The sequence below is a fragment of the Schistocerca nitens genome, chromosome 12 (genome assembly GCF_023898315.1).
Source record: "Schistocerca nitens isolate TAMUIC-IGC-003100 chromosome 12, iqSchNite1.1, whole genome shotgun sequence".
NCBI classification, from domain to species: Eukaryota; Metazoa; Arthropoda; class Insecta; order Orthoptera; family Acrididae; genus Schistocerca; species Schistocerca nitens.
In genome coordinates, this window is record NC_064625.1 from 130,493,253 (window position 1) to 130,518,460 (window position 25,208).

Sequence of the window (25,208 nt, forward strand, 5' to 3'; positions counted from 1 at the left end):
AGCGGACGATCTGGACGTGTGTCCAGCCAGAGAAAGGAAATTTGTGAAGATGGAGGTCATGAACTTATATATATATTATATGGCGGGACACACGTCCAGATCGTCTGCTCAAAGCTTTGGCATCTCTCTCTCAACATCCGCCACAACTGGCGGCTCACCTCTGACTGCCCAACTCCAAGCGCTGTTCACTTCCAACTGCCTAACACTACAATAGCGAATATTCCAAGAATGCAAAGCAGCCACAGACTGCACACAGCACAGCCAGCGATTTTCATACAGAGCGCTACGTGGCGTTAGCAACATAAAAACCTAAACAGCCTACTTACAAAGGTAAAAAAACTTGATTTATTTTCCTACAAAATAACACTGAACCTATCCCTATATCTTCTTTCAATGAATTTACATGAATTTTTAAATTTGTAAAGTCCTTTTTGAAACACTCTGGTCTCCTTAGACCTAGGTTGTCTTTAACGGAACCCAGAGTAGTTTGAACTCGCGCTAGAGGATAGAAGACACGTTTTATTTGGTGTTTTTTGAGCAACCTGCCAATCTTAAAGGATATTCCGCCAACATAGGGAAGAAAAACCATCCTCATGGAGTTCTCCATTTTCCTCTGGCTGTTCTTGAGCTTTAGTGCGTGCAGGCTGAAATGCCTTACGGATCAGAGTACCCATTTTGTACAACAAACAGGGAGAAGATGGGTAAGCTCTGCTGATAAGATTCTTGCATCTGATATAACTCTAGCCCTGTGAATCAGAGTTCGTGACACACCACTCCACTGAGATGGGTGATGGCAGCTAGTAGCTCATAGATGTAGGTCAGTGGCAGTTGTTTTACGAAACACACTACGACCCGTCTTCTTTTGTCAGAGCCAGGCATCTAAGAACGAGAGGTCTCCATTTCTCTCTACTTCCACTGTGAAGCAAATGCTTGGACGGATGGAGATAAGGTGTTCCAGAAATGCAGGAAGCATTGCTGCTGCATGTGGCCTAACTACAGAGGTATCGTCCACATATCTCCATATCTCCAGAAAGATTTTAAGTTTCAAGCCCGCTGACTGAAATGCTTTTTCCTCTAAGTCTTCCACAAAGTTAGCTACTATAGTAGACAAAGGGCTATCCATAGCAACACCATCAGTTTGTTCTAAGTTATTGTTGTTGTGGTCTTCAGTCCAGAGACTGGTTTGATGCAGCTCTCAATGGTACTCTATCCTGTACAAGCTTCTTCATATCCCAGTACCTACTGCAAACTACATCCTTCTGAGTCTGCTTAGTGTATTCATCTCTTGGTCTCCCTCTACGATTTTTACCCTTCGCGCTGCCCTCCAATACTAAATTGGTGATCCCTTGATGCCTGAGAACATGTCCTACCAACCGATCCCTTCTTCTAGTCAACGTGTGCCACAAATTTCTCTTCTCCCTAATTCTATTCAATACCTCCTCATTAGTTAAGTGATCTACTCATCTAATCTTCAGCATCCTTCTGTAGCACCACATTTCGAAAGCTTCTATTCTCTTCTTGTCCAAACTATTTATCGTCCATGTTTCACTTCCATACATGGCTACACTCCATACAAACACTTTCAGAAACGACTTCCTGACACTTAAATCTATACTCGATGTTAACAAATTTCTCGTCTTCAGAAACGATTTTCTTGTCATTGCCAGTCTACATTTTATATCCTCTCTACTTCGACCATCAGTTATTTTGCTCCCCAAATAGCAAAACTTCTTTACTACTTTAAGTGTCTCATTTCCTGATCTAATACCATCAGCACAACCGGATTTAATTCCACCACATTCCATTATCCTCGTTTTGCTTTTGTTGATGTTCATCTTATATCCTCCTTTCAAGACACTGTCCATTCCGTTCAACTGCTCCCCCAGGTCCTTTGCTGTCTCTGACAGAATTACAATGTCATTGGTGAACCTCAAAGTTTTTATTTCTTCCCCATGGGTTTTAATTCGTACTCCGAATTTTTCTTTTGTTTCCTTTACTGCTTGCTCAATATACAGATTGAATAACATCGGGGATAGGCTACAACCATGTCCCTTCCCAACCACTGCTTCCCATTCATGCCCCTCGACTCTTATAGCTGCCATCTGGTTTCTGTACAAATTGTAAATAGCCTTTCGCTCCTTGTATTTTACCCCTGCCACCTTCAGAATTTGAAAGAGAGTATTCCAGTCAACAATGTCAAAAGCAGGCAATAGCCCTGCCCACGGATTATAATACACGGTTCTAAAAAAACTTCATTTCTCTCTCGTTCTACTTTTGAATGCACAGGGAGCGTACTGAAATAAAAAGAAAAAAAATGCGTGTGAACAACTTAAAAGGAAAAGAAAAAGAAACACTTAACTAACATTAACAATGAAATGAATGCCGTTAGCTGCATACAGGCTTGATATGTCAACGGGGACAGTTGAAAATGTGTGCCCCGACCGGGACTCGAACCCGGGATCTCCTGCTTACATGGCAGACGCTCTATCCATCTTTTTTTTTTTTTGTTCGTTGTGTTTGGTCGTTGCGGACGTCACATGACATCCGTTCAAGTTCGTTGTTGAACCTTTCACTCAGTTTCTTTTTATTACAGAGGCCAACCAGCTCTCTGACCGAACACGCTGAGCTACCGTGCCCGCCCGTATATACACACTTAAACAAGTTGTGAGTGAACCACTAGCAGAGCGCACCGGCTCACTTCCGCTCGATTCAGTTGTCTTCAACAATGACGGGATGACGTCACCGCTCCACGACCGTTGCGCAGAAACAGTTCTCTGTTCGGGCAGTCTGTCAACTGCAGACCGTTTTCAGCACTCCCTCTGTTCAAGCGGTAAACATCAGAGAAAATCGCCGTGTGTCTCACAGGCCTTTGCATCCGTTGGTTGCAGCTGCACGCGAAGTGTTGATCAAAAAATGGTGACTGGAAAAACGAGCTGAACAACAGAAAACCACGCGCCGCCAGGTAAGCAAACAGCAGTCATTAACAGGTTGCGTAGGATCACTAATTCATAAATAATTGTTCAAGTATCACTTTCACCGTATCCAGTTTTTGGGGTCTAGTGAAGCAGGGGATACAACCCGTTGGCTTTGACCTATAACGTCATACATGACTCATAGACAGTATTGTCTTCACTTCAGCCGTAGATAATTAAACAGGTCTGTGTTCTCGGTAAGCGGTAACATTCTACATTAAAATAACTGAATGTGATTTTAAAAGAGATCGTTTCATATTGCTGAAAATATTTTTCGTGTGCATTTATTAAATTGTTGTTTCCAATTCATTCGGTACTTAATTTCATTCGTGGTGACACTGAGTTAATTTGGACTATTAGTTTCTTATTTTAGAACAATTTTTAGTATCTCATTTTCATTTCTAGGTATGGATTTATCTGTTGCGATGAATCTTGATGATTTACGAGAGGCTGTGGGCGAAGACATGTTCGCCACGATTTGTTTTTTTTGCAAATGTGTGGTCTCATTGCTGAGTATGTTCGATGTCGTGAGTGCGGCGAACATATGTATCTCGTCGCCACATTCATGACTTCTTGGTATGGCGCTGCAGCAAATATCGGTTGTGGCGGTCCATTAGACGAGGGACGTGGTTCGAAAAATCTAAGCTCGCCTTGAGAGACATTATGAAAATCACTTACTGTTGGTGTTTGAGATATCCTGTGTGGCTGCGTGTGCATGAATGTCGCGTGAGTAAGCGTACAGTTGTGGATTGGTATTCTTTTTGTGGGGAAGTGTGTGGGGAATAAATGATATACAGGGAGCCGTTGGGTGTGGGGGGAGGGGGGGGGGGCTATGTTCGAAATTCACGAATCACATTTTCGCAAAAGGAAGTACAATAGCCGGCCGCGGTGGTCTCGCGGTTCTAGGCGCGCAGTCCGGAACCGTGGGACTGCTACGGTCGCAGGTTCGAATCCTGCCTCGGGCATGGATGTGTGTGATGTCCTTAGGTTAGTTAGGTTTAAGTAGTTCTAAGTTCTAGGGGACTGATAACCACAGCAGTTGAGTCCCATAGTGCTCAGAGCCATTTGAACCATTTGAAGTACAACAGGGGGGAACCTCCGGCGGGGTTATGGGTTTGGGGGGCAGTTGTTTCAGGTCAGCAGTGTGACGATGTAGTGTTCCAACTAGTACTCAATCGAAGGAAGGAAGTTTTGCTCAGCTTAACTGAAGATCACGTTGCAGAGGGTTCCACTGTAATTTCAGACGGTTTTTTTTCATATAGGGATTTAGGGGAAAGAGGTTATCAGTACCTTGTAGTAAATCACAAGATTGAGTTTAGATCATTATCCACAGGGGCTTGCACATATAGTATAGAAGGTTATTGGTCAGCTGTGAAATCTCTTGTAGGGAAGGGGAAAAGCTAGATTTACACACTTCAAAGTCACCTAGACGAGTATTCGTGCAGACATAGTATTCCCCGAACATATTACCCGTTTAAAGGTTTTGTTAATCCTGTTGGGCAAATGTACCCTCCGAAATATGTTAGCTAATTTCACATTAGGGTGAGGGTGAATGTGTGTGTCTGTGCGTGTACGTGCGTTTGTGTGTGTGTGTTTTCGTAATGTTCTGTTTGTTGTGAATGTGGGTATGTGATTTTTCTTGATGCCTTTCTAGGCGAGCTTCGATTCTTTTAAGAAGTTTCCGTGTGGTAATCTCAGTTATCCATTTTTTCTTTTACTGCATTTGACTATCTTGACGTATTTCATTGTTGTATTACACCATTACGTATGTTTTCGTGTGGTCCAGTACGTAATAGAAATTTCGTAGCTGTCGATCTTCTTTCGTTTCCCAGCACTAGCATCAGTACGATTTTTTCGAATCTGTATTAGCAATATTGGAGGCAAAACGGCCGACACAAGTACAATTTGTATCCCGTCCTTCAGTTGACCTTTACACCGAAACTATCGACATATGTAACACTGATGAGATTTACCTATATATGTCAACTGGAGAACAGGATACGAATGTTGTGTGTAGCTATATAGCTCAACCAAACAATGGGATACTATTGTCACTGCTGTGATCAAAACTATAACTTTCAGTCGCAAAAACTGTACCCCATAGTGAAGTACGGGATACAAATTGTATATGTGTCGTGTTGTTGCCTCTTCGCGTAATTCAACTGAGGTACAGGTTGCAAATGTAAAATACGTCATTTCCACATTTTCGTTAGCAGTGTACATATATACAGGTCAACGGAAGTAAGGAGTACAAATATTATGTACGTAGCTCGTTCTGCCATCGGTAGTACTAATATCTACGTAAGAACAGACTATTAGTGATAGTGGAGGCGCCGGCCGGGGTGGCCGAGCGGTTCTAGGCGCTACAGTCTGGAACCGCGCGACCGCTACGGTCGCAGGTTTCATCTGTGTAATAAATGCTCTCTGGCCAATTCTGACGTGATGGGTCAAAGCCGACGGGTTGTATCCCCTGCTTCATTTGACCCAGTTTTTGATGTGTATTTTGTTGTTCCAACATTCACTTCATCGTGCCCTAAATAGCATTTTTCCACGCGATACTAACAAGGGAACCTCCCCATCGCACCCCCCTCAGATTTAGCTATAAGTTGGCACAGTGGATAGGCCTTGAGAAACTGAACACAGATCAATCGAGAAAACAGGAAGAAGTTGTGTGGAACTATGAAAAAAAAAAAGCAAAATATACAAACTGAGTAGTCCATGTGCGAGACAGGCAACATCAAGGACACTGGCAGCTCACGGGCGCCGTGGTCCCATGGTTAGCGTGAGCATCTGCGGAATGAAAGGTCCTTGGTTCAAGTCTTCCCTTGAGTGAAAAGTTTAATTTTTTTATTTTCAGACAATTATTGTCCGTCCGTCCGATGCGAGGTAACTGCGCCGTAGTATGGGGACGCTACACCTAAACTAACATCGAAACACACGACGTCAGTCGACTACAGCGCACGGAAGAGAGAGTATTCCTGCTGGCGAGGATCGCTGGCTGGCAGTTGACAGTTCGCTACTTTGGACGAGGGTGCATTAAATACGTGAGATGTATTCCGTGGGCAATATGAATCCAGCAAATATCGCTCGCGACTTCAATAACAAGGTCAATAAATGTCTTCCGAACTGCAAGTTTGCGGTGCGGTCGCAAAACACAGACACTAAACTTAGTACAGTGAACAGAGACGTCAATGAACGAACGGACAGATAATAATTTTCTGAAAATAAAAAATTTAACTTTTCACTCGAGGGAAGACTTGAACCAATGACCTCTGGTGCCGCAGCTGATCACGCTAACCACGGGACCACGGCGCTCCTGAGCTTAAACTATCCTTGATGTTGCTTATCTTGCACATGGACTAATCAGTTTGTATATTTTGCTTATTTTTTTCATAGTTCCACACAACTTCTTCCTGTTTTCTCGATTGATCTGTGTTCAGTTTTTCAAGGCCTATCCACTGTGCCAACTCATGACAAGGTCTGAGGGGGGTGCGATGGGGAGGTTCCCTTGTAAGTCCCTGTTTTATATCTAAAATTTAGTATTAGTCAACAGAGAATGATTGTTGGCAACGTCGACTGCAAGCTGCAGCAGCGCCTCGCGTGAGATATGCAAGAACTAGTTACAGTTGATCTATGTGTGATAGCGCTTTTCTCTCACTGCGAGTGGGTGTACGAAAACGAACAGCGGTGCAATACAAGAGTAATTACATACTCTCTTTTTCTTTTTCCTTTTTGTAATCTCTTCTTTCAGCCGCAGCCTCACAAGTGATATTGGAGTGATTACGTCTTTAGTGACTGCGTACAATCAGAAGTTGAGCAGACGCGTTTTGCTTTAGCAAGGTCGGTATTACACTACCAAATTACGCGTCAATTCTAGTGTCCTATTCCACTCGTCGGCTTTGAGCAATGACGTCACACCCAAGGCACAGACGCTACATAGAGGCAACCTATGAAAGCAACGGATCACACTCGTAAAGAAACGAATGTAGCATACGATAAAACAACAAACTCAGTTCACGTGATTAATTACTTAGCCACAAATTATACCGACAAGAATTAAAGGTAACGAAAAGAAATAAGAAAAGAAATAAGAAGTGTACATGTCTGAAATAAATTATTATCGTAATTTATGCGAGTAAGAAAAGCACAGAGAACCTTTAAATCCGGTACAGTATAGCGCATAATGAAGTCATAATATTATGAATAAGCGTTAACGTTTAAGACTAATAGCTAAATCTAATGGGAAGAGTACACAAGTAATGAAAATTGACAAAAAGTGGGGTCTAACAAATACTGAAATCGGTAACTGGAACTGACATACATGGGTTAATTCTAGTTACCAATTCCAACCATTCTAAAGTTCGTTATTTTAATAATTTTAACAACAAGTGTGTGCATTAAAGTGTTACAGGATTTATACATATGGTATTACTATCTTCATTACTATGAAAAAGAGAAAAATTTGGAAGCTGTACCTATAATAGTTTTTCGTAGTAGTTCTGAGATCAATAAGAAATTTAGAAATCCTAGAAGAACATAGTCCACAAATTTACTGCAAAAATGTCCAAGATTATGAACCATCGAAAAACTGGAATCGGATTCGAGGCTTTCGATGATTCATTAATTAATTTTTTAAGCACGAGTGGGTCATAAAATGTAGGGTCATTTGTTTTCTGCATTTCTAATTGCTATCTGAACTATTGCAAAAATGTTAATAATATTGGAATCGGTAACTAGAATTGACCTATATAGAAGGTCAGTTCTAGTTACTGATTCCAAAGTTTCTAATTCACCGCAGTAGCTTTAGAGAACAATGTAGAAACGGTATTACGTTTCAGTGCATATATCTGCAAAAAGAATTGTCATATCAGTCATGGATCGGTTGGAATCTGTAACTGGAATTTACCTACATAGATTAATTCTAGCTATCCATTCTAATATTCTTTATTTTTGGCAGATATGCATTTGTCATGTAGTGGCTTTTTTTTTAGAATTTAGTGTGTCGGTTTCTCCACATTTTATGCTGCTGTTTCGTGTTTCTTGCCATTCATATAATTTTCCTCTTTTTCTGGTACATTTTAGTTTCTTCCGGCCCTGCACCTCCATTTTCCTGCGCTTCTCCCGTTAGATTCTATAATTATCGTTAAATTATCGCTTTCTCATAACATATGACTTCACCATGCGCTTTACTGAAATACAATTTAAAGGTTCTCTGTGCTTTTCTAGTCGCATAAATTGCGAGAATAATTCTTACGAGACATGAATTTTTTTTTAAATTCTTGTTCTTATTTTCTTTATCATCAGTTCGATTCGGTATAATTCATGACTAAGTAAATAACTGTATGAATTTTTTTTTAAATTCTTGTTCTTATTTTCTTTGTCATCAGTTCGATTCGGTATAATTCATGACTAAGTAAATAACTGTGTGAATGTGACTGCAATTTTATTGTATGCTACATTCTTTTGTTCACGATTATGGTCCATTGCTTTCATAGATTGCCTATATGTAGCGTCTTTGCCTTAGGTATGACGTCATTGGTCAAAGCCAACGACTGGAATCGGACACTAGAATTTATCCCAAATTTCTTTGTCAAAGAATTGATGAAAGATATGATCAAATTTCGTCAAATTTAATTGACAAAGATCTTTGACGTGGCGCTAAAAAGGGGTATAACACTGTCATCATATGTTTCGTCAAAGTTCAAGATGGCTGACAACAACAACTTGTTATTAACCGTAGCAATTGCATGTATCACAATTGCACTGTGTGATCATGCGGAAGAGAAGCGGGAGAAAAAAAGGAAACGTACCTGGGTGAAGTCGTGGGTTTTATGACGAGACGATAAAAGCATTCAACAAAACTTGTTACGTGAGCTTGTAGTGGAGGACATAAATCACTTAAGAATGAATGAGCATACATTTCAGTATGTGCTCAGTGAAGTGTCTCGTCATATCACAAAGCATAATACTAACTTAATAACTGCTATATCTGTAGAAGACAGGTTCAATGTAACACTCCGATTCCTTACTACAGGGGAGAGTTACTCGACCTTACAGTACAGCACTCGAATACTACAGTCCACACTAGTAAAAATAATACCTAAAACGTGTGCAGAAATTGATAAAGCGCTAAAGGACCAATGTCTGAAGGTAAATAAATGTTCAATACACTTCATGTGCATTAAGACCTATTTTTATTTTATAAACAAATCAATTAAGTTTTGTGTCCGATAACTGTATCACACGGCTAATGACTTCCGCAATATTTTTATAGCTCTCCAATCTTCTTAATCTATGTTTGTATTCAGGATGCCTCACGTTGTAAAGCGACTCATCAGCTCCATACATCTACATTAATTTTGTAGTTGGCGGTACAAACCAATTGTATTTACCGGACATGTTTATAAGTACACTACAGATGACAGAACGCTGTAGCGATGCCAGCGCTCCACGTGGTAACATGTCACGCTGCAGTGAACAGAAGACAGGCGACTTAGTGATCAAATCTAAAGCGAGGTCCTAGATTTGATCAAATTTATTTGACGACAGACGAGATTTGACAAAGTTCCCTATTACACCATCAAACTTCTTCGCCATAAATATTTGACATATCAGCTTTGACAAAGAAATTTGATAGTGTAATACAGGCCTAAAGCCTCTTCTATCACGACTGTCACAAATGCAGTTTTTTACGATATCACAAACAGGTCATGTTTTCAATTACCTTTCTAATTACTAACCTTTCTTGGCTCAGACTTCATTTCCACGTGTCAACACACACACGCCGGTAGAGCGGTGTGCTGACCACATACCCCTCCATATCCGCATCCAGTGACGCCTATGAACTGGGGATGATACGGTGGTCGGTCGGTACCGTTTGGCCTTCATGGCCTTTCCGGAAGGAGTTTAGTTTATTGAACTGTGTAGCGCATCAGTTAATAGTACGTTGCAAGATAGCGCGAAAGACTACGAGCGTACTCTTAATCCCCCGTCCCATAACGGCTACTAAGTCAGGAAGACCCATTACGCAGACAGATGGGTGTGCTTTATTTCGAGTTGCATATTCTATAGTAGCCGTAATACGAACAGCTGAGAAATCCTCTGAATGAACGGGAATATTCCCATTCAATCCGGATGTCTTCACAACAGAAGACTTTTCTACGTCAGAAATCACTGAGAGAGCTGAATTTCCAACAACTGAAGGAGGCAAAGGAGCTTAACAGGAGCCCACGAACAAATGTTGCTTCTCAGTGACAGGTGATTTGCCTTTGCAGTCACCAAGAACAAACCAAGGACGTGACACAAATGAAGTTCAGAGAGCTGAGGTACGAGCAGGTTCAGTGGTTCCAATGGCTCTGAGCACTATGGGACTTAACATCTTAGGTCATCAGTCCCCTAGAACTTAGAACTAGTTAAACCTAACTAACCTAAGGACATCACACACATCCATGCCCGAGGCAGGATTCGAACCTGCGACCGTAGCGGTCGCGCGTTTCCAGACTGCAGCGCCTAGAACCGCTCCGCCATTCTGGCCGGCTACGAGCAGGTGTGAGCCTATCCAGCACTTATCCACTGCCAAATTATGATAGAGCCACAACAAAGAAGAAAACGGCAAAAAAACCGAGATGTTGTCTGGGTCACCGTACAAAAAGGCATTATTAGACAATCAAGCTAAACCAGTCGAAACCAAGTCGAGACAAAATACCAGTACCAACAACGCTGAACCTCTACAGCTAACATGGACTAAACGGCGCCCTCATCTTCTGAAACAACCAGGTTAAAATCCGAGGATGCATCTACACATTCAAGAAATCGTTCACACAGGAGAATCATACAAACATACCGTCATTTGACCATTGGACAGACTCCAGTATGGACGACAAAGTAATAAGCGTACCCGGCATGGAGAAACAACTGAAAGATTTAAAAGCAAATTAAACACCAGGTCAGAATGGAATCCCAGTTTGATTTTACAAAGGATACCTTACGGCATGGAGCACCCGCCACGGAAGCCGAGCGCACTAACGCACTGCTTCCTGGACTCGGGTAGGCGCACCGGCCCTGGATCGAATTCGCCCAGCGGATTAACGACGAGGGCCGGTGTGCCAGCCAGCCTGGATGTGGTTTTTAGGCGGTTTTCCACATCCCGCTAGGTGAATACCGGGCTGGTCCCCACGTTCCGCCTCACTTCCACGTGTCGCAGACATCTGACACACGTCCGCACTATTTCACGATTTACACTAGACGCAGACAGTTGGGTATACTGATTCCGTCCTGGGGGGTATGGGGTGGTGTCAGAAAGGGCATCCGGCCATCCCTACAACTAACATTGCCAAATCCGTTGTACCCACGCCGACCCTGTGAACGCTGCGGGACTATGGCGTAAGTGAAAGAAAGAAAGAAAGAACTCTACAGCATTGACCCGTTACCTAATTTGCATTTATGGTGAATCTCTCGCCCAGCACAAAGTCACAAGCGATTGAAAAGAAGCGCAGGTGACTCCAGTAGATAAGAAGGGCAAAAGAAAGGACTCGCGAAATTACAGAGCAATATCTTTAACTTATGTCTCCTGCAGAATTCTTGCACATAATTTCGGATCTAGTATAATAAACTTTCTTGAGACTGAGAAGTTTTATGTTCACCAGTCAGCATGGTGTTAGGAAGCATCGCTCGTGCGAAACTCAGCTTGCCCTTTTCTCACATTATACACTGAGGACTATGGATGAAGGGCAACAGGCAGCTACCATATTTCCAGATTTCCAGAAAGCATTTGACATGGTCCCCATTGCAGGCTGTTAACGAAGGTACGAGTATGTGGAATAAGTTCCCAGGAATGTGAGTGGCTCGAAGACTTCTTAATTTGGTTGGTTGGTTGGTTTGTGGGATTGAAGGGGCCAGACTGCTACGGTCATCGGTCCCTTTGTCCAAAAACTTCAAACACCCACACGGAATAAAAACGAACAATGGAGACAAGAGACGACACAGGACAAAAAAGACTCAGAGACCAGACAAAAGGGATCAAAATCACACAGAGTGTGACAGTGGTTGTCCGCCCATAGAGACAAAAAAGGAAAAGCCAACCAACTAGAAACACACTAAAAAACAACAATCCAGTCTAAAATCGTAGGCCAAAGACCAGACTCAACACAAAAAACGACAAACACTTAGATGGAGTGATAAAAGCCCCCTGCCCAAACAAAACGCAAAACTAAGGCTGCCATAGCAGTGTCATCTTTTAAAAGGGCAGGGAGCGTATCAGGCAGCGCGAACGTCTGCCTAAGCACAGTTAAAAGGAGATAGGCCAACAAAATGTGGACCACCGTCAAAACCGGCCCGCAGCGACATAGACGCGGGTCCTCATGGCGCAGTAAATGGCTGTGTCAAGCGGGTGTGGCCAATGCAGAGCCGATGAAGGACAACTGAGTCCCTGCGAGTGGCTCGCATGGATGGCCGCCACACATTCGTCGACTCCTTGATAGGACGGAGTTTGTGTGGTGTGGTCAGGATGCGCCATTCAGTGTCCCAAATCTCGAAAACTTTGCGGCGTAAGAATGCCCGCAAATCAGTCCAGAGATGGCTTACTGGTGGCCTCTTTCGCCAGGCGGTCTACATGTTCATTGCCCGGTATCCCAACATGGCCTGGGGTCCAAATGAAGGTCATTGAGCGTCCACTCCTGTAGGAGGCATAAAGGGACTCCTGGGTTAACAATACCAAGGGATGTCTAGGGAAGCATTGGGGCCGGCCAAAGTGGCAAAAATTTCCAGTTGTTGTGACGAATGGCAGCCAGCCCGAAATGTGGAAAAACGTAAGTTGATCCGGATGAGTAGGAAGATTAAACCTGTAATGTTGGCATACAGTATTACTAGTGTCCTGGTTGACACAGTCAAGTTGTTTAAATATCTGGACGTAACGTTGCAACACGATATTATATGCAAAGAGGATGTGAGAACTGTGGTAGGAGAAGGCGAATGGTCGACTTCGGTTTATTGGGAGAATTTTAGGAAAGAGTGGTTCACATATAAAGGAGAACGATTGCAGAACGCTGGTGCGACCTATTCTTGACTACTGCTCGAGTGTTCGGGATCTATACCAGTTCGGATTGAATGAAGTCATCGAAGCAGTTCAGAGGCGGGGTGCTTGATTTGCTATCGGTAGGCTCTGACAGTACGTAAGTGTTACAGATATGCTTCGGGATCTCCAATGGGAATCCCTGGTGAGAACGCGAAGTTCTTTTGGAGAAACACTATTGAGTAAATTTAGAGAACCGGCATTTTAAGCTTACTGCCGAACGATTCTACTGCCGCCAACACACATTGCATAAGGTCCATGAAGATAAGAAACGAGAAAGTAGGGCTCATGCAGAGACATATGGACAATCGTATTCCTCTCACTAGATTAAGGAGTGGAACAGAAAAGGAAATGACTAATAGTGGTACTGAGTACCCTCCGCCACGCACCGTGCAGTGGCTTGGGGAGTATCTATGTAGATGTAGATCTGATGTCCTGAACTTTCAATGATTGGTGAAGTCTACAAGGAGCCTATCAGGGAAGATTGGATTAAGTGCGATAATTGCTCCCAATCGTGGCGTCACGGTTATGAAGGACATGGTGAATTTTCTTGTGATTTATGTTAGTGCGGCCTCGTTGACTACATGTCATGTACTTTTACCAGACGATGCGGCTTAGACTATGAACGAACAGTGTCTTACATATGTGGACATTTCAGCGTTGTTTTAAAAGTTAGGCAGCTGTAACTGATGCGAATTGTTCCCAAATAAACCGGCAATAAATTGTCATCCGGAAAGTTGTTTTAACCTTCTCATCTACTAGACACGAGGAGCTAAATACACTACTGGCTATTAAAATTGCTACACCACGAAGATGACGTGCTACAGACGCGAAATTTAACCGACAGGAACACGATTCTGTGATATGCAAATGATTAGCTTTTCAGAGCATTCACACAACGTTGGCGCCGGCGGCGACACCTATAACGTGCTGACTTGAGGAAAGTTGCTAACCGATTTCTCGTACACAAACAGCAGTTGACAGGCGTTGCCTGGTGAAACGTTGTTATGATGCCTCGTGTAAGGGGGAGAAATGCGTACCATCACGTTTCCGACTTTGATAAAGGTCGGATTGTAGCGCATCGCGATTGCGGTTTATCGTATCGATACATTGCTGCTCGCGTTGGTCGAGATCCAATGACTGTTAGCAGAATATGGAATCGGTGGGTTCAGGAGGGTAATACGGAACGCCGTGCTGGATCCCAACGGCCTCGTATCACTAGCAGTCGAGATGACAGGCATCTTATCCGCATGGCTGTAACGGACCGTGCAGCCACGTCTCGATCCCTGACCCAACAGATGGGAACGTTTGCAAGACAACAACCATCTGCACGAACAGTTCGACGACGTTGGCAGCAGCATGGACTATCAGCTTGGAGACGATGGCTGCCGTTACCCATGACACTGCATCACAGACAGGAGCGCCTGCGATGGTGTACACGACGACGAACCTCGGTGCACAAATGGCATAACGTCATTTTTCCGGATGAATCCAGGTTCTGTTTACAGCATCATGACGGTCGCATCCGTGTTTGGCGACATCGCGGTGGACGCACATTGCAAGCATGTATTCGTCATCGCCATACTGGCGTATCACCCGGCGTGATGGTATGGGTTGTCATTGGTTACACGTCGCGGTCACGTCTTGTTCGCACTGACGGCACTTTGAACAGTGGACGTTACATTTCAGATGTGTTACGACCCGTGGCTCTACCCTTCATTTGATCCCTGCAGAACCCTACATTTCAGCAGAATAATGCACGACCTCATGTTGCAAGTCCTGTACTGGCCTTTCTGGATACAGAAAATGTTCGGCTGCTGCCCTGGCCAGCACATTCTCCAGATCTCACACCAATTGAAAACGTCTGGTCAATGGTGGCCGAGCAACTGCTCGTCATAATACGCCAGTCACTACTCTTGATGAACTGTGGTATCGTGTTGACGCTGCATGGGCAGCTGTACCTGTACACGCCGTCCAAGCTCTGAGTCACTGCCCAGGCGTATCAAGGCCGTTATTACGGCAGAGGTGGGTGTTCTGGGTACTGATTTCTCACGATCTATGCACCCAAATTGCGTGAACATGTAATCGCATGTCAGTTCTAGTATACAGGGCTATTACAAATGATTGAAGCGATTTCATAAATTCACTGTAGCTCCGTTCATTGACATATGGTCACGACACACTATAGATACGTAGAAAAACTCATAAAGTTTTGTTCGGCTGAAGCCGCACTTCGGGTTTCTGCCGCCAGAGCGCTCGAGAGCGCAGTGAGACAAAATGGCGACAGGAGCCGAGAAAGCGTATGTCGTACTTGAAATGCACTCACATCAGTCAGTCATAACAGTGCAACGACACTTCAGGGCGAAGTTCAACAATGATCCTCCAACTGCTAACTGCATTCGGCGATGGTATGCGCAGTTTAAAGCTTCTGGATGCCTCTGTAAGGGGAAATCAACGGGTCGGCCTGCAGTGAGCGAAGAAACGGTTGAACGCGTGCGGGCAAGTTTCACGCGTAGCCCGCGGAAGTCGACAAATAAAGCAAGCAGGGAGCTAAACGTACCACAGCCGACGGTTTGGAAAATCTTACGGAAAAGGTTAAAGCAGAAGCCTTACCGTTTACAATTGCTACAAGCCCTGCCACCCGATGACAAAGTCAAACGCTTAGAATTTTCGGCGCGGTTGCAACAGTGTTCAGTGCGAAACTTGTTTTCAGTGACGAAGCAACATTTTTTCTTAATGGTGAAGTGAACAGACACAATGTGCAAATCTGGGCGGTTGAGAATCCTCACGTATTCGTGCAGCAAATTCGCAATTCACCAAAAGTTAATGTGTTTTGTGCAATCTCACGGTTTAAAGTTTACGGCCCCTTTTTCTTCTGTGAAAAAAACGTTACAGGACACGTGTATCTGGACATGCTGGAAATTTGGCTCATGCCACAACTGGAGACCGACAGCGCCGACTTCATCTTTCAACAGGATGGTGCTCCACCGCACTTCCATCACGATGTTCGGCATTTCTTAAACAGGAGATTGGAAAACCGATGGATCTGTCGTGGTGGAGATCATGATCAGCAATTCATGTCATGGCCTCCACGCTGTCCCGACTTAACCCCATGCGATTTCTTTCTGTGGGGTTATGTGAAAGATTCAGTGTTTAAACCTCCTCTACCAAGAAACGTGCCAGAACTGCGAGCTCGCATCAACGATGCTTTCGAACTCATTGATGGGGACATGCTGCGCCGAGTGTGGGAGGAACTTGATTATCGGCTTGATGTCTGCCGAGTCACTAAAGGGGCACATATCGAACATTTGTGATTGCCTAAAAAAACTTTTTGAGTTTTTGTATGTGCGTGCAAAGCATTGTGAAAATATCTCAAATAATAAACTTATTGTAGAGCTGTGAAATCGCTTCAATCATTTGTAATAACCCTGTATTATATTTGTCCAATGAATACCCGTTTATCATCTGCATTTCTTATTGGTGCAGCAATTTTAATGGCCAGTAGTGTACTAATCGCGTATTCTTTACCCACTTTCCCCTGTGTGTGATGGGAATCCAGCACACTAGTTCCTGAAGTCTCACTGCCGCGGAGTTTGCCGCTGGGACAGGATTGCCAGTTATGGACTTTCGGGCGACTCATCGCCCTGAGTTTTGGGTGGCTTCTGCGCGGAACGGTCGGCAGTTCTCGTAAGGACCATCGGAGAGACCAGTTCGACATCACTCAGAACTCTGGACGCAAAACTCGGAAATTTCATGGCGCGCTTCTATTGTGGACTTGACTCCAGTGTCCTCTGATCGACCCGGTGCGCAGACAGCCAAGTCACAGCAATCGGCCTCCACCAGACACAGCCATCGGCCATACGCACGATGTCAACAGTAGTGGTAATATGCGGAGCCCCGGCATGCACGGAATCACACTGAAGCAGGAACCAGTTCAAGCTGGTGGAGGCTCTGTAATGGTGTCGGGCGATTGCAGCTGGAGTAATATGGGACCCCTGATACGTCTAGATACGACTTTGACGGGTAACACGTACGTAAACATCCTGTCTGATCCGCTGCATCCATTCATGTCCGTTTTACATTCCGACGGACTTGGGCAGTTCCAGCAAGACAATGCGGCACCTCTACTTTCTCCCCCCCTCGAGTCCAGAAGTGTTACAAAGTATCTCCAGGAACACTATTCCGAGTGTAAACACTTCCGCTGGTGACCAAACTCCCTAGACATGAACATTATTGAGCATATCTGGAGTGCCTTGCAAAGTGCTGTTCTGAAGAGATCTCCACTCGCTCGTACGCTTACAGATTTATGGACAGCCCTGCAGGAATAATGGGTTTAGTTCCCTCCAGTAGTACTTCAGACATTAGTTGAGTGCATGTCACATCGTGTTGCGGCATTTCTGCGTGCTCGCAGGGGCCCTACACAATGTAAGGCTGTTGTACAAGTTTTTTGGCTCTTCACTGCAATAAGATGTCCAAATCCTCCTTCTGTAGCACACTTAACTGTACTGAGGCTGTAGCACGGATCGATTTCCGCAGTGCTCAGCCACTGCTGCGTAATAATTATGCTGATGCACATCTGGTCATGTTGCCGTCCGGTACACACTATGTTGCACGTAATTTCAGAGAGCAGTAGCAACTCTTGCTGAATATTACCAGCAGTACAGTCTCGGATTTCACTTTAATTTCTTGTTTAAGAGAAATGCTCGTTTAATGTTGCAGTGCTCAGTCACTATTCAGACGAACGTGTTTGATTTAAATAAATCTCATTGTGATATCAAGACTTTTCTCTAGTGAAACGTGTTTTCTGTATCCACTCCGTGACCAGAGATTTTTGGGGAACGTCATTAAAAATTTGTAATAATTGTTTATGTGAAACTGACCCGAGTTAAGTGGCATTGCAGGAGAGTCAGCAACTAAATTTGTATAGTCAAATCCAAATCCTTGTGGCTGGCCGCTGTGGACGAGCGGTTCCAGGCGCTTCAGTCCGGAACCGCGCTGCTGCTACGGTAGCAGGTTCGAATCCTGCCTTGGGCATGAATGTGTGGGATGTACTTAGGTTAGTTAGGTTTAACTACTTCTAAGTCTAGGGGACTGATGACCTCAGATGTTAAGTCCCATAGTGCTTAGAACCTTACAACGTACCTCGACAGTTTTAGGACATATACTATCACACGAGGAACATTTTCTCGAAGGTTAGTTTCCTTATCACTTTCAAAATGTGGTAATTATTCTTATTAATTAGATAAAAATTGTGTGCCGGTTTTCTTCATATCAGTCTCAGAAGCGTCACAACAATTTTTTAAATTTATATGTATGACACACAGCAATTATTATTTAACGAAAATTTAAATAAACTTCACGGCAATGCACTTTGAAAAATTTTGTACTGCACGAAGTTATGTTATAGTATGTACAAAGTCTGTAGCAATTTCCACCTTTTTACCTGGAATGGTTGAACAGAGAATGTTCCTTATACACTGAAAAATGAAAATTGAGGCAAAATGCAGAAAATTTTTTTTGTTAGGATTTATAGCAGAAATGAGTACCTCTATGTTGCCCATAACCGTACGTTTGTCCTTTTGTTGTACTCTGATCCTTCTGGCATTCCCTTTTGACTATCTCCACCACAGACATTTCAGAACTAACAATACACATATCATCTACCTTCAACAGGTTTTCAGTGAAGCAACCAACATCAAATCTTAGTCTCATATGGGTCCTGATTCTTCTAGTACTGCCATCACTGAACTCCAGACAAGCATCACATGAGGACATTTTAACAGTAGTACGTGGGCAAAACGTTGTCTTTGGACGTCTCTTCCAAATGAATTGACTAAACCTTTTGCTCACATTTTGTGTTCCACGATGTGTGTATTTCTTTCATCAGTCGTAATTAATCGAATCGCAAATGGGCTCACAGCCTTCTGTATTCTTCTCTGATGGCAGAAAATAATAAAATATCTCAATTGAGGAGAGAGTCATTTAGAAAAGTGTCATGGCACTGCACACTGCTTGAAGCAAGATGGCTTTGTAACACGAATTACACTCAGAAGATTGGAGACAATATTTCTAAAGAGCTATAGAACTGTCTGGCGTCAAACAGAAGTTGTTTTCAACGTTTCTCACCAACTTTACATACATCCCCACCTAACTTACTTTATTTTTTCGTGTCTGACGCTGGCAATTTTTCTGGCCCAATACCGGGCTAAGTCGAAAGATTCAGGCTTGTTTAGCCAGAGGTCATCTAGGAAGCAACGTGCAGGACAATTCCAGCATGTCGGAACACGTTGCGCGTTTTGTATTTCTCCACAGGTCCAACAGTTGTCATCAGGTTCTAATACGCTCAGTTTTATCAGACTGATGTTTACAGGAGGTTTGCCAGTTCTGACACAGGTTAGCATATTCTATGACTTGTAGTATAATTCAGCACCACTTGGTGGATGTTCTGAAACATAGTAGCCATCACGGGCTTCATGCAAGCTGTAACTGAGGAACCCATATCTTGATTTTAATCTATTTAATCCATAAAAACTATGGTATAATGTATGGCATAAATGATGACTAACTGAAACCCTCAGCTGCCGACAGGTGTTGTTGATATACCTCGATGTGGACAGTTGAAAATGTGTGCCCCGACCGGGACTCGGACCCGGGACCTCCTGCTTACATGGCAGACGCTATCCATCTGAGCCACCGAGGACACAGATGAATAGCGCAACTGCAGGGACTTATCCCTTGCACGCTTCCCGTGAGACACACAGTCCCAACTGTCCACAATCCTACATATGTAATGTACCATATAGACATTTGCCCAACCACTCATTACTCGCGCACAGGGTGCCCAAACTCTTACGGGAATCGCCAAAGCGTGCGCGAGTAATGAGTGGATGGGCAAATGTCTATAAGGTACAATACATATGTAGAATTGTGGACAGTTGGGAATGTGAGTCTCACGGGAAGCGTGCAACGGATAAGTCCCTGCAGTCGCGTTATTCGTCTATGTCCTCGGTGGCTCAGATGGATAGAACGTCTGCCATGTAAGCAGGAGGTCCCGGGTTCGAGTCCCGGTCTGGGCACACATTTTCAACTGTCCACATCGAGGTATATCAATAACACCTGTCGGCAGCTGAGGGTTTCAGTTAGTCATCATTTATTCCAGGGAAAAGCTGCACGGTCAACAACAGTATTCTGTTCTTTCGAGAACAGTTACTGTCTTCACATATATAATGTACGGCCCCCATCCAGTGTCTTTTTGAACTGCTTGTTATGTTCTTGAGCTACCGTATGCGACTTGGGACTCCAGAAACCTGAAGCATGGTAGAGATTTTCCAGTGAAGTGCGCTTCATGCATCCTACAGGTTTAATTAAGGCTTATGTCGACCGTCTCAGCATGTGCCGATCTATTCCGGACACGTACTCAGTTGCAGAAAAGCAAAGTGCTAAACTGGTGGCTATAAACACAGTACATTTGGCGCCCCCCTCATTGCCAATTAGTTTTCTGAGGATATTGTTCCTTGTGGTTACCTTATTTCACGATTTTTTGCAGTGACTTTTGTACGTGTGGCATCTGGCAATTGTCACTTCGAGGTATGTTGCCTGGTCTGTGGGCTCAGTGATAGACCCATTCCAGTTAATATGCAGCTTTCTGTTTGTCAGATATTTGTGTATAGGTCGAAAGTGCAAACTTCCGTTTCAATGGGATGTGGCATTTGGATTGAGAGAGTTGTAATCATAATGTGTTGAGACATACATTAATCCTTGTTCCATAGATCATGAATACGGCATTTAGAAATGATGTGGAACGTGTCAATGGTTCAAATGGGGCTTAACATCTGAGGTCATCAGTCCCCTCGAGCTTAGACCTACTTAAACCTAACTAACCTAAGAACACACATACATCAATGCCCGAGGCAGGATTCGAAGCTGCGACCGTAGCGGTCGCTCGGTTCCAGACTGAAGCGCCTAGAACCGCTTGGCCACTCCGGCCTGCGGAACGTGTCTCTTCAACATAATTTTTCTTTACACAAAATATATACTTTTTTTTACAGTTACTACTTGATATCTAAGAATTCATCTATTGACTAGAAAGAGGTGTCATTCAGAAACTCTTTTAATTTGCTTTTAAATGATGGTTGGCAATCTGTCAGACTTTTATTATTATTTGCCAAATGACCAAAGATTTTGTGGCTGCATAATTCACCGCTTTCTGAGCCAAAGTGAGATTTCATCCAGAATAGTGAATATCATCCTTTCTTCTAGTGTTGTAGCTATGCACTTCGCTGTTATTTTTGAATTGGGATGGTTTATTAATTACAAATTTCATAAGTGAATATACGTGTTGCGAAGGCTTTGTGAATATCCCAAGTTTCTTAAATAAATGTCTGCAAAGTGATCTTGGGTGGGCTCCAGCTATTATTCTGATTACACGCTTTTGTGCAATGAATACTTTCTCTCTTAATGACGAATTGCCCCAAAATATGAAGCCATATGAAAGCAGTGAATGAAAATGGGCATAGAGACTAAATTACTGATATGTTTATCACCAATATTTGCAATAACCCTAATAGCAGAAGTGGCTGAACCTAACCATATCAGCTGATCACAGATGTGTTTCTTCCAGTTCAGTTTCTCATCAATGCACACACCCAGAAATTTTGAACATTCTGCCTTAGCAACAGACTTCTGTTCATAGTCTATATTTATCAATGGTGTTATGTTATCTATTGTACAGAATTGTATAAACTGTGTTTTCTCAAAATGTAAGGAGAGTCCGTTTGTAGAGAACCACTTAATAATTTTCTGAAAGACAGTATTTGCAATTTCCTCAGCTGATTCTTGCTTGCTGGGTGTGATTACTTTTCTTGTAGCAGCAGCAAAAAGGACTAGCTTTGCATCTTCATGAATGAAGGGGCCATGAAGGCTCAACAGCACCGACCGCCCGCCGTGTCACCCTCAGCCTACAGGCGTCACAGGATGCAGCTATGGAGAGGCATGTGGTCAGCAAACCGCTCTCCCGACTGTATGTCAGTTTACGAGAGCAGAGTCACTACTTCTCGATCGAGTAGCTCCTCAATTTGCCTCACAAGGGCTGAGTGCACTCCGCTTGCAGGAGTGCTCGAGTGATCCTCAGAGCAGATGGTCACCCATCCAAGTGCTAGCCCAGCCCGACAGTGATTAACTTGGTGATCAGATGGGAACCAGCGTCACCACTATGGAAGGCTGTTGGCCATCTGTTGAGATAGCTTCTAGGGTATTCTCCAACTGTACCTACTCAAACGTTTTTCCTTGCACTGTGGTGCAAATCTCTATCCCTCTTTAAATGATGTGGAGGGGGACAGGTAGCCTACACATAATCACCATGTGCCGGACGGACCACAATTCCGTGCACTACCCTCCTCAATTGCCTCACAAGGGCTGAGAGCACTCCACTTGCCAACAGTCCTCGCCAGATTGGATGGTCACCTATCCAAGTGCTAGCCCAGCCCAACAGTGCTTTACTTTGGTGATCAGATGGGAAACAGTGTCATCAATATGGAAGACCGTTAGCCATCGGTTGAGATAGCTTCTAGGGTATTCTCCAACTGTACCTCCTCAAAAGTTCTTCCTGGCACTGTGGTGCAAATCTCTGTCCCTCATTACATGATGTGGAGGGGGACACATAGCCTACACATAATCACCATGTGCCGGACGGACCACAATTCCGTGCACTACCCTCCTCAATTGCCTCACAAGGGCTGAGAGCACTCCGCTTGCAGGAGTGCTCGAGTGATCCTCAGAGCAGATGGTCACCCATCCAAGTGCTAGCCCAGCCCGACAGTGCTTAACTTTGGTGATCAGATGGGAACCAGCGTCACCACTATGGAAGGCTGTTGGCCATCTGTTGAGATAGCTTCTAGGGTATTCTCCAACTGTACCTACTCAAACGTTTTTCCTTGCACTGTGGTGCAAATCTCTATCCCTCTTTAAATGATGTGGAGGGGGACAGGTAGCCTACACATAATCACCATGTGCCGGACGGACCACAATTCCGTGCACTACCCTCCTCAATTGCCTCACAAGGGCTGAGAGCACTCCACTTGCCAACAGTCCTCGCCAGATTGGATGGTCACCTATCCAAGTGCTAGCCCAGCCCAACAGTGCTTTACTTTGGTGATCAGATGGGAAACAGTGTCATCAATATGGAAGACCGTTAGCCATCGGTTGAGATATCTTCTAGGGTATTCTCCAACTGCACCTCCTCAAAAGTTCTTCCTTGCACTGCGGTGCAAATGTGTATCCCTATTGAAATGATGTGGATGGGGACAGATAGCCTACACATAATCACCATGTGCCGGACGGGCCACAATTCCGTGCACTACCCTCCTCAATTGCCTCACAAGGGCTGAGTGCACTCCACTTGCCAACAGTCCTCGCCAGATTGGATGGTCACCTATCCAAGTGCTAGCCCAGCCCAACAGTGCTTTACTTTGGTGATCAGATGGGAAACAGTGTCATCAATACGGAAGACCGTTAGCCATCGGTTGAGATAGCTTCTAGGGTACTCTCCAACTGTAACTACTCAAAATTTCTTCTTTGCACTGTGGTGAAAATCTCTATCCCTCTTTAAATGATCTGCAGGGGGACAGGTAGCCTACGCATAATCACCATGGGCCGGATGGACCACACTTGCATACACTACCCTCCTCAACTGCCTCACAAGGGCTGAGTGCACTCTGCTTGCCAACAGTCTTCACCAGATCGGATGGTCACCCATCCAAGTGCTAGCCCAGCTCAACAGTGCTTTACATTGGTGATCATATGGGAATTGGTGTCACCACTACAGAAGGCCGTTAGCCTTCGGTTGAGATAGCTTCTAGGGTATTCACCAACTGTACCTCTGCAAACGTTCTTCCTTGCACTGTGGTGCAAATCCCTATCCCTCTTTAAATGATGTGGAGGGGGACAGGTAGCTTACACATAATCACCATGGGCCGGACAGACCACACTTCTGTGCACTACCCTCCTCAATTGCCTCACAATGGCTGAGTCCTCTCCGCTTGCCAATAGTGCTCAGCAGACCGGATGATCACCCACCCACCTGCTAGACCAGCCCAACAGTGCTTTGGTGATCAGATGGGAACAATTGTCACCACTACAGAAGGTCGTTAGCCATCGGTTGGGATATCTTCTAGGGTATTCTCCAACTGCACCTCCTCAAAAGTTCTTCCTTGCACTGTGGTGCAAATCTCTATCCCTCTTTAAATGATGTGGATGGGGACAGATAGCCTACACACAATCACCATGGGCCGGGTGGACCACACTTCCGTGCGCTACCCCACATCACGACTGGACCCTCTGGAGACTTGTAGCCCGACAGACCACTGACTGTGTGGGTGGCGCCTCACCTGTGTCCCCTGGAGAGTAGGAGGTCCGGTCTGGCCGCAGGATGGCGTGCCGCAGGGGCCCCGCCAGCGTCAGCCGCGAAGACGTCTGCACGCTGCCCCCCACCACCGCCTGGAGAACGCAGGATGGCGGCGCGTCCAGAGGCACCAGCACTGGGATCACCGCCTGGCCTGGAACAACCGAAACGTCATGTCCTGAGTCCAGCACTGCCACACAGCGCCGCTTACAAATTTATTGACCCATATCGCTACTGCTATCTTTCTCGAAAGTACTCTGAACTGCTAAAGAAACTGGAACAGGCGTGTGTATTCAAACACACGTATGTAAACAGGCAGAATACAGCGCTGTGAACGGCAACGCCTGTATAAGACGACAAGTGTCTGGCGCAGTTGTTAGATCGGTTACTGCAGCTACAATGGCAGGTTATCGACATTTAAATGAGCTTGAACGTGCTGTTAAAGTCGGCGACGAGCGATGGGACACAGCATCTCCGAGGTGGCGATGAAGTGGGATTTTCCCAGACGACCATTTCTCGAGCGTACCGACAATATCAAGAATCTGCTGAACAACAGATCTCCGACATCGCTGAAGCTGCAAAAAGATTCTGCAACAACGGGACCAACGACGACTGAAGAGAACCGTTGAACATGAGAAGTGCAGCCGTTCCACAAATTGCTGCAGATTTCAATGCTGGACCATCAACAAGCGTCAGCGCGCAAAACATTCAAGGAACATTATCGATATGAGCTTTCGGAGCACAATGTGGCGATCCAGTGACATCGTGT

The 25,208-nt window shown here is 44.5% G+C and overlaps 1 protein-coding gene across 1 annotated transcript in view; it reads right to left on the reverse strand.

Annotated features, from left to right (window-relative positions):
* Window positions 1-25,208, reverse strand: part of LOC126214956 (C3 and PZP-like alpha-2-macroglobulin domain-containing protein 8) — an 877,403-nt gene that overhangs the window by 423,071 nt on the left and 429,124 nt on the right. The window contains exon 4 of the mRNA XM_049941592.1: window positions 24,426-24,593. Coding sequence (XP_049797549.1) covers window positions 24,426-24,593 — 168 coding nt within the window. The remainder of the gene's footprint in view (window positions 1-24,425; window positions 24,594-25,208) is intronic.